At 34.3% G+C, this 10,770-nt stretch overlaps 2 protein-coding genes across 2 annotated transcripts in view; both read right to left on the bottom strand.

Annotated features, from left to right (window-relative positions):
- LOAG_17722 (hypothetical protein) overlaps window positions 1–5,433 on the bottom strand; it is a gene marked incomplete at both ends in the record, with an annotated part of 6,646 nt that extends 1,213 nt beyond the window's left edge. Inside the window, 14 exons of the mRNA XM_020450384.1 lie at window positions 17–265; window positions 427–620; window positions 707–856; window positions 1,058–1,395; window positions 1,710–1,889; window positions 2,106–2,246; window positions 2,393–2,512; window positions 2,606–2,878; window positions 3,374–3,571; window positions 3,700–3,805; window positions 4,079–4,185; window positions 4,306–4,456; window positions 4,729–5,015; window positions 5,413–5,433. Of these exons, the coding sequence (XP_020305939.1) occupies window positions 17–265; window positions 427–620; window positions 707–856; window positions 1,058–1,395; window positions 1,710–1,889; window positions 2,106–2,246; window positions 2,393–2,512; window positions 2,606–2,878; window positions 3,374–3,571; window positions 3,700–3,805; window positions 4,079–4,185; window positions 4,306–4,456; window positions 4,729–5,015; window positions 5,413–5,433 (2,515 nt within the window). The remainder of the gene's footprint in view (window positions 1–16; window positions 266–426; window positions 621–706; window positions 857–1,057; window positions 1,396–1,709; window positions 1,890–2,105; window positions 2,247–2,392; window positions 2,513–2,605; window positions 2,879–3,373; window positions 3,572–3,699; window positions 3,806–4,078; window positions 4,186–4,305; window positions 4,457–4,728; window positions 5,016–5,412) is intronic.
- Window positions 5,434–5,806: 373 nt separating this feature from the next.
- On the bottom strand, window positions 5,807–8,720 carry LOAG_09274 (hypothetical protein; the record flags this gene model as incomplete). Its single annotated transcript, XM_020447898.1, has 4 exons — window positions 5,807–5,932; window positions 7,990–8,131; window positions 8,296–8,465; window positions 8,577–8,720. The coding sequence occupies 4 exons, from the start codon at window positions 8,718–8,720 to the stop codon at window positions 5,807–5,809; spliced, it is 582 nt and encodes a 193-aa protein (XP_020301916.1).
- Between the last annotated feature and the right edge of the window lie 2,050 nt (window positions 8,721–10,770).

The following is a 10,770-nucleotide window of genomic DNA, read 5'->3' as shown; positions in this document are numbered from 1 at the left end:
CCTGTAGAAGCAGTACCATCACTATTAATGACGTTAGCTTTCCAGAGGACTGCAAAGAATAAATCAAGATCTGGAACTGCTGTATTCTCATCTTCCGTATTTTGTTTTGATGAAGATACAACACCGGATATTTCGTCTGAACAATCAAGAGAATTGAACCATTTCGGAATATCCCTGATTTCATCGCAAAACCATAAGGATACTGCTCCCGTATGTCCATTAGCCAAAAACGATATGCTATCTGTTTGTTCACTTTCCAGTTCCACTAAATGTGGCGCCAAAATTACATCTCTAAGAAAAATCGAAGCTTGAGAAGATAAATATCTGCCAGTCTCAATCGCCAGAAACTCATTTATTCTTTATTTTTCTCATTTTTTTCCACGGCCTATAATCCACACTGCACTATTCCTGATTGAGACAACTTACCTCGACGCTTTTGCAGAGGATGTAGAAAAATTCGTGGCAAGGAATCTTGCCGTGTTTTCGAAGTAAAATTTATCTTGGTATAAGCAATCAACGACCGTATCCTTATTAATTGAATTTTGGCAAGTAAAGAACTACGACTTGGTATGAGATTACGCAGCTGCAAAACGCATGCACCACTGGCGCGATCGACAAGCCTAAAAATAGCAAAAATAGTAAAAGTTACAAATTTAGATCTATTTATCAAAAAAATAGTTAGCAATTCAGGCGTTTAAAAAATTACCTTAATGAAGTTTCTAAAATTACACGGGTATCAATCACGATTAAATGTCTCTCCTCTCGGACCATACAATTATCACCACGATAGTAGCAAACCAACATTACGTTAAATCCAAGAGATTCAGTAGTAGGAGCTCGAACTGCTAATTGTAATCTGAAGTGAATCAAAAATGATACAAACAATGCTTATTTCCCCAGTCTGTAACGCTGCAGAATTTCAAAGATCTCCGAAAAGCAAAATCAATAAGTGCATATATTACAAGATGATATCTATATAAGTTTCCAGTGGGTTAAAAAAAAAAAAAAAGAAACAAAATTATACAGGATTCGAAAAATGTGAGCACAGAATCCCAACCTTTTTTTCTGGCCTACAGCAATAACGCCGTGTTTCAAGTTGAAAACACCAACTGCAGCATCTGTAGCTGCTGAAGTACATTCTACAGACCGAAATGCAGTACTTCCTGAACATTCTTCCTCATAAACTGAAATTAGCTCCGGATGATCAGTGACTATGCAAAAAGCTTCCAGAGTTACTACACCTATATTGCTCACGTCACAGTCAAATCGACAAATTTGGCCACAGAATGCCATTAATCGTCGTTTTGGTGGCAAATCAATTTCAACCAGTGGCCACTGTTCTTTTGTTACTTTTGCAGTCAAGCGATAATCTTCGCCATATAAGACAGATGTTTTCTGAAAATGATTTATTATACATTGAGTATTTTTAATATTCTTTTCTTCTAGCATTAATCACATTTATGCTAATAAATTTCTTTGTGCATCACTACTTTGTAGTAAATCATCATGAGGTATGAAAACTGACGTACTGATGTACAGATATATTCCAAAAGAATTTTCCCTACGGAAAATTTACTATCGTCTAAGAAATATTTTCTAAATCATTGTTTCGACGTGAGAAAAATAATTATAAGCGTTCGTGAAAACCAGACTCTACTTTATTCAAAAGATTATTTGAAGAAATACTAGCACCGTTTTGAAAATTTAACCTCCTTTTTTGTGTTATTCAGCCGTGGTCCGCGAATGTTAAGCGGAATTGAATACGTAACACTGATTTCGCCAATTACAAGATTGAAAGACAAACCGTGCACTCGAACTTTACCAATAACTTCTTTAGGAATAATAGATAATTCAAAAGGAATCCAATCACATTTCGGTTCTAAAGTAATCTGAAAAAGCTGATTAATTTAGATTAAGGTGAAGGATGAAGGATGGTTTCCTCAAACTTTTAAGTAATGGCCCAGAAAATACAGATGTTAGCGACAAAGAAACTAAGGTTATGACATCCGTGATCTAAAATTAAGATACTACGAATATCCTAGTTTCATGTTCATGAGATGCAAGACGAAAAGAGAACAAGGATAAGAACACAAACTAAAACTAACTTTATCAGCACAGGTTTGCAAATACATCGTTGGATCAGCTGATACTTCCAAATGAATATTTTTCAAGACCAAGGGAATATCCATAGAGTTTTTTAATGACAATATTATTCGCATTCTTTCCAAAGGTGGAGCAAAAGGTACCTAAATTAAAAACTTAACTATGAATTGTAGCGAAATCCCACACAAAGCCAGCAAAAACATTGTTACAAAAAGTTAATGTAAAGCATTCAAAGGAAGAAAATGCGTTTATTGTCGATACTATGTTACGTTAAAAAAAAAACTTAAACCTTTGAATTATCCGTAGAAGCTGTACGAACAGTCCCTGTCTCTCGAAAACCATCAAAAGAACCTGTTATTGCCCAGTACGCAGCTTTGGCCAAATTTACCCATCCATCCCCATTATTTCTCTGAAAAAGAGTGGAAAAGTTGATAGATCCAAGTCAAAAAGTTGTTATAAGCATAAATAATTTCAAGATGAGAAAAAAAATGACTGAACGAACCAAATTTTCTACATTTGTAATCAATTCAGGTGTTAATTCGATTGGACGTTCGCCATAAATGACAACAATGTTTTGAATATCTACTAGAGGTACCATCATGAGCGCATCAGTTCGAGTACTGTTACAATGATTCAAAAGTTGCAGGTAATGCTTGAGAAAAAGTTGCTGCTGACTGGCATGTTGTACTGATTGTGATCTTATTAAAGGTAAGCACCACGATAGGGCTTCTTCTTTTTGCTCACTTTCACTAGCCAATGCATAAAGAATATGATCCTAAATATCATATTAGTCAAACAAATCAATATTATCTCAACACATTTAAATGCTTGCAGTATTTACTATTAGAAATGTTCTTATGGTCTATAAACTTACATCCTGACATTCTGTTCTAAAATACAGCATATAATGTCCTTCTATGTCATCGTCTATCAATCTTTCCTCTACATTATCATTCTGTGTTTGCGGAAGCCGACATGCTTCTGTATTTCGTGAAATGAATGTTTATACCCTTTTACCTTTATAGTAGTAATACCAAGAAAAAAGCTGTATCACATAAATTTAGATAATTTTTAGCTTTTCTGGAGGTTAGAATTTTTTTAGCAATCAGTCATTGTGGAAAACTGACATGCCCACCATTACCATTATTAGTTACTAGCATTATCCGGCATGCCCTGCAGATTGATAGTTCATAAAGTTACACCCGTTTTAATGTAAAATATTAACATATCAGCATAAAACTCTCGACCGAAACTGAGGTAAATGGCTTACTTCTGCAAAAATCCAACGTTTGGAGAGATACTCAGAAAGAGCACGTTTGTAGCATTTTATGGATAATTGTTTCTGACCAGCCTTAGACATCCGATGTCCTGCTAATATGTAATGGAATGCCATTTTTCGATGCATCTTGGCATTTCCGAAATAAACACTTGCCCTTTCCAGCAAAACACCACTGAATAAGTCATCGTCCTGTAAGTAATCACTTTCTCGTAAATGGTCATTTTTATTCTTCCATAGTTCATGTTACAAGATAAAAAAACTAAGCTTCTGCCTTATCCAAAACTTAATTTTAGCAGGAAAATAAAAGTCGAACTAACAGAATTCGTTAGCTTCAGAAGTTGCGCACACGCTTCGATATATAATTCCAAAGTGGAGAGTATCAGTGCACTTAAAATAGCAGCTCGCATTGTCAAAATTGGTTTTCTGGAAAAGGCTAGAAATGAAGTCCAATTTCAAAAAGTGCTGCATAACAATCAATTCTTATTCTTGAAACGTTATGTTAAAGTCTGTCATAATAATCGTAAATTTCTTCGCTCTTTTTCGTTCCCGTCTATTTCCTTCCTTCTTGCACTCCCTCGTTTCCTTTCCCGAAAATGCCTTTTAAAATGTTAAATGTGAGAGAATAAGCAGAAGTTATAAATCTGTTGTAGATTGGTTTTGTTAAATATTTGGTGTATGAAAATTTTTAGCAATTACAGGCTGACTGTTGTATAAAAGTTGATCGCATCATCCATGTAATGCTGTGGATACTGTTTCGCAGTAATCTGAGATGTACTTAAAAATAAACTTAATGCTGCCATTTCCTGAAAAAGAAACGACAATTTAACTCTTTTCCATGAAAAGCCCTAATTTTTTACTGCCAAGTATTTTAAACCAATTTCTAATTGGGTTAGGAATTTACTTAAAGAACAACTGATACTCACAAGTGCTCCAGCATTGTACAACCAAGCCTGATCTACAGCAAATTCTTTTCTAAGCATTTGGTAAAGTTGATACGCATAAGAATAAAGTCCAAAAATGAAACAAAGATCGGCTAATAGTCTAATCTGCATTTCGCCACTATCCCGTGCATAACTAAAATTAGTAGTTGAGATTATCTGTACTTTCCATTTAAAAATGAAAGTTTTGCATAATTCTTTAGTTAAGTGGAAGGGAGAATTTAAAAGCTTAGTCTGATACACGAAAAATAGATTATGCAAGAAAGAGATCTATAAAGAAACTCTGTCATTGAATAAATAGAAGCTAACACTGAAACAAAAGGAAGAATAACACTTTTAGACTAAGGGAATCCAAACCATAATTAAATGATGAAAAACTGCAAACCAAATGGCAAAAGGTCTTCATACGTTATTGATGTAGCTTGTTGAGCAGCTGCTGCTCCAAACCACTTCCGTACCCCGGTAGTCAATGACTTGCTTATTCCACGATGCACGATGACCTGTTCATTAAGATTGCGCATTTGTTGCTCTACCCAAGGTAATAGAGCATTGTGAACCATATATTCCATCATTTTTGTGACATTTTCACGATCATTATAGCTGAGACACTGTCCATGAAGTACAGCGGAGACAGAGCCAAAATTGGCAAGACCACCATTATTCTGCCCTATTAGAGATGGTTCAGTAGTTGAGGTCTGAAAATAATTTTTTCTTTCTAGCAAACTAGAAGTCACAAAAATTTTCGGATTTCTGTAAATACTAATGAAACTCGAGCATTTTTATAAATTCAACTACATGAAATAAACATGTGTTACAGAGAAACACAACGATTCTGAAATAAAAACAGTTTTACAAAGCTAAGATATCCTGTGAGCAAATTAGTATGTGTTTTATACAAAATAACTGCGCCTTTTCAGTAGAAGGAAACTTTGGTTGCTCATCAGTTCGGCAGTGCTTCACAGCAAAGATGATCAATTTCGAAATCACTGCTAAATTGGTAAGCAGCAGAAGTTTCTTACCACTGAAAATAAATATTTATTTAATATGAGGAATACATTACTCTGCGTACAGAAAGAAAAAACGAGAACGTACCAAGCCAACACTTAATCCCATTGTTTTTGTGAGAACTTTATGCTTAGCAAGCTGTAATCCTTTTTTAGTCCACGATATTTCGATTCCAAATGTGCACGCCACGGATCCGTTAATTCATCATCGTATTTTGAATTCACTTTAAGCAAATAACAATTTTGAACACCGAATTGTGTAGTGATTGTTGAAAACACTGAAAGTGCCCTAAAAAGATGAAAATACATTTCCTTATCGAAATTAACGGTTCTGACACAATTTACGGTTCAGGAAGCGGCAATAGTCGCTATTGATTTGTGGTACAAACTTCTTGGAGCCTTAATCCATTCTCAAGTTGAAACGAACTACTACTAAATTAACTCCTAACAAAAACAAACTTCAGGTATGGAAGGACAACCGCTCACCTCGACGATCCATTTCCTGACGATTCATCGTCTACAATTAAGAAATACTTGAAAATATTTGGAAGCATCCATCTCGGCATTGCACAGTACGCTGGCCCAATAGCAAAAGCGTTCTGTCCATACTGCAATATAAATTACGCTAATAAATGCAGTGTTAAAAATTTCTAAATCTATGGAACCTTGCAACCTTAAGAGTAAAATCTAATTTATTAAGTAATTCTATCATGGAAAAATGCAACATTTCCATAGCTTCCTCTAGGTTAGGATCAGTATTTTAAAACATCATTGTCCATTCTTACTCAAAAACTTGAGTGGGTTCTACAACAGACAAAGAGAGAGGAAACGATTAACAGGAAAGTCAAAAACAAAGTGAAGATAAAAAAAATGCAGAAAAGACAAGAAAGTAATATTATGAAATATATATATTTATTTATTTATATCAACAAAAGCACCCTAATATTTCAAAGTTCTGGTGTCTAATTATCCAAGCTAACAATCTAAATCTAATTTTGAATCTAATCATCAAATCCTAAACTTCAAACAGAACCTGACAGTTAATGCAATAATGTCGCTTTTCACCCATCCACGATGATTTAGCTCTCCCTCATGGCGTTTATAACATTACAGTTATTCAGTACTTTTGACGCAGCTAATGTTTCACTTTAAGCCTTACTTTCAGAAATAGTCAAAAACTCCTGTATATTTCATTGTTACAAACTATTTGTAATGACGTACGAATATCTTGGAATATTTTAAAATGTTAAAAAGTTAGAAAAACAAATCAGTAGCTTCACATTTATATCGCACAAGGAGTAAACTAAAACAAGGAGTAAACATACACACACACAGCACGCAAAAACATACAGGGACCCATAAAGGGCACATATAAACAATCCACTGCGAAAGGAAAAAAATCGATTGAATCGTGATTACTGAACTAGCGACTTTATTTTCACTTTGCATTTTCGCCATCTACACTGACTGTATTGTGTACACAATTCAAATATAATTTGATAATGACGAACCATTCAGGAAACTGCTTAACATATATTAAAAAATTAACAGAAAAAAATACTTTATGAAGTATTTTATATGCTTTATAGAATATTTATAAATTAGTAATGATAAAATTGCTACAAGTTGACACAATTACTCCTTTTTCAAATTATTAAAATTAATTAGGCATTCCTAATGGAATGGTTTAGGAAAAAATAATTAGAAATCATTTAGGAAAAAAGAAACTCTGCTAACTTATGGCGCACTCATCGTTTATTAACTTTCATGTCCCTAAAAAACATTCACTTCCTTTAAGGTAAAGTTATTTTATTTCATTTACAAACGTCCAGTGCAGATTGTCAAAAGAATCTATGCCTAGGCACGGATCATGATGCCATTGGAACCTAGCACTTGCAGGTTGATATATTAAAGATTTCCATAAAAATATACCATAAAAACATAAAAACTCAATCCGCTGAATTTATCAGAGAAAGCTATAAATGCAAAGGAGAGATGATACATAACAAATTCGCAATAACAGAAACAAAAAACAGATCTGCTTCTAACGTGAAACGGTTTAAGACTCATCAGTAATTAAAACGTAATTTCTGAAAAGCAATAAGATATATTTAAAATATATTTGACAAATATATCATAAATCTGATAAATCTAACATGATCAAATAAAAAGACCTACTAAAACTGAATACTGTCAAAACCATTTCTTCAGTATTACGAAATAAAAAAGTTAAAGTGCAACAATGTATTTAATCTACCGCATCTCACATATAAAAATTACTTTCAGTGGCGGCACTTTTACCAATGCTTGTGATTGTGACGTACATAAAAATGAGCCTGATGAAATAGAAAATCTTTTATGCATAATTTCAACGATGAAATGAATGTTTGGCATACAATTTTTCTTTGAGACGAGAACTGAATGGACGAGCTGATTGCATATAAACTATAAATGTAGCAACAATATCAAAAAATTCAATTTTTCCTCGATAATGACTGGATTACTGCCCAGTTCAGAAATTCGGTAAAAAAAAAAACTAGTAACAGTTGTGACAATTCGGAAATCGCATTGACACATATCAGCTTTCCGTTAGCGCAGAAGATTATATGTTATCCAAGTGGTTTATTTTTTTAATTTTTCAACAAACAAAATAACAGCATCATACCTGTTGCTGATACTGAATATCAATCAATCGCGATAATTCTTCCACAGGATTTTCGTCATCGGTAGATACGACAAAGATGCAACCAAGGTAAGTTCGAAGGAATTCGTGCTCTGCCGGCTCGGACCATTTCAGCAAAGTTTCACTGTAACAGTATTCAAATTAAATCTATTGATCTAGTGGGAAAATGCTGCTGGATAAGCTATAAATCTACTGAAATGCGAAAGTGATAGAAACCCAAAGGAGACTTGATAGGACATGTATTTTGAGGTTTAATCCGAAAAAACAAAACCATGCAAAAGAACAAGCCTGAAAGCAACAGAAGCAAGTTCGGGGTCGGAATCCGATGTGGATGCAACCGACGATGCAGCTTCATGTAAAACAGAAGGCAAAACAGTTAAACTTAGAAGGAATCCGTCTCGTTGAAGATCTCGGAAATCAAAGAATATGCGTGATGTTATCGATGAGCCCGAAGGATCCTGGAATTTTGGAATTTGAATCTTTAGTGTCTCTCTCAGATATTTTCTATAATTTAGAAATTTTTGAACTCGTTATAGCAATCTCATTATGGAAACGAATTAAAAAGTAACCTTTAATGTGCAATTAACAGTAGCAAACGGCAAAAGTAAATCAGTGAAGCTAAGATTACTCTTAGCAGCAATACGTTCCACAGCATCTGATGTAAGAACAGCTAATAGAGGACTGAATCCCTGACGAATCTGCTCTCCTAACATCAGTTTTCCGAAATGAAATTATTCAACGGAACACCCTGCCGATTACACAACTTGTGGAAACTTCTGAAATGTAAAAAAGAAATTAATCCACTGCCCATAAAACATTACGGTAAAACTGATTCTTTGGTTTTCTTTGCTAAAAGCTTTATCATTCGCCAATGGATACAAAAAGGACTTAATATTTGGACTTAATATATTATATAAAAGTGTGATATCAAAGTTACTCATTTTGTCAGAGTTTCAATTATTATTAAATGGATTTTCCTAAATATTTACCGCACACACAACTAATCTATAGGAAGTATGTTATGTGGTGTTTGTGATACTTGTGGTACTTTTTCTTCCTTGAATGATGAACTATTCGACGCTTTTTTGGAAAAAAGCTAAACCTAGCAAAAATTAGATGGCTCGGATGAGAAACTAACTAAAAAGTCTCAAAACAGAAGACGATGAAAATTGTAAGAAATATTAAGCAATTAGTCTGACAACTTTATGTCAAATTCTGAGAGAACAAAGCCATGTGGTTAGACAGACATGCGAGTCAAGAGTCACACAAATGATACAACATAGGTAGTCCGATAAAATGCGCGTATCCATTAGACCATAAATTACTCTCGCTTTAGAAAATTAATTGTCAGAACTAATTGTGGAAGTGGCCTGACCCTCACCATACAAAATAAACTACCACAAACCTCCAGATGTACAAGAAATCAACATAACATGCCCTTGTCGTTTAACATTATCTCAGTAGATCAGTGTGATACAAGCATCTACGTGACTTTGACGGTATCGCTGTCTCACTCACTTATCCCATCTTAATCGGATACCTTTTTTATGTAACAGTGGAAGAAAGGGATAGAGAAAGATGAGGAAAATGGAGAATGGAGGGGGAAAATTAGGGCTGTTCCGGATAGATTTACAAATCAGCCAAATTGTAGCTTTCGTTTATAAATAGTCCCAACATTTGCACGGAAAAGTTGAGATACTTTCAACTCTTACAAGTAGATAGTTTTGATTCGGGAGATTTCCAGAAAGACTGTAACTTTCCGGTCTGCTGAAATTCAGGTAAGGAGACATAGGAAATGATCAATAGCGAAGGCAGAATGGTTCTTCTAGAACAGGGAAAGTGAAGGGCATATATACAAGGATGGCTTTGTTGTTAACAATAAATATCTCTCTTGTGAGTGCATTTTGCCGTAGAAAAGGTCACATCTTCAATATCATATCAGCAATCTTTAGCAATGGGCATTATAATACTAGCTAAGTATATCGGACCCTTGGCATCAGTAATGGTATGATATTCTGTTACGATATAATTGTCGTACGATATAGTTGTTGATCATTTAATATATACAAATGAATGTCTCCTCAATGTAAAACGTTGAAGAGTGGTTTACTCCGAAAAAGTCCCTTTTCGATGATTCATTGTTACAGTTACTGTAAGGGTCCTCGCCAGTTGAATATCAAATTTCTCCGCTCTTCTGATCTGGCCTTGCCAGACCTCTTCCTATCTTTCTGCATAATAACATTAGTGTCTCTTAATCGTACCAAAGGTTTGATCGTTTTCGTTAATACTCTTCATCGTGCACAAAGTGATAATCTACGTGGACACTTTAAAAATCAAACTGGGAATTATTTCCGGAAGATCCAAGCAAGCCAGGAAAGGATGTCTAAGAATCGGCAGGTTTAACAAAAACTACAACCTTTTCCATCACTTGAAATCGAAAAGCAATGACTTCATGGGAATTTTTTGGTATTTTATAGGCATGATTCAGAGAATATCGCCTGTTATGCTAATTGTTGTTTCTGAAAATGACTCGAGTCCTAAATTTTTTCTGATTAACAGTATTCATAAACATAACAATTGATAACACGCGGTTCGGTGATATTAGTAATTTCGTAAATATTGTATGAAAGAAAAATATCACTGATTCCGTGCTATTCAGTGAACAACTCTGTTATCTCTGATTCAACGTTAACGCCATTAACATCATTTATACTTTTTTGTATTGGAAAATATCGATTCCATATATACAATGTTACTAAAGCT

The sequence above is a fragment of the Loa loa genome (assembly GCF_000183805.2).
Source record: "Loa loa unplaced genomic scaffold supercont3.119, whole genome shotgun sequence".
Taxonomy (NCBI): domain Eukaryota; kingdom Metazoa; phylum Nematoda; class Chromadorea; order Rhabditida; family Onchocercidae; genus Loa; species Loa loa.
This window is presented reverse-complemented; position numbering and strand designations above follow the sequence as displayed.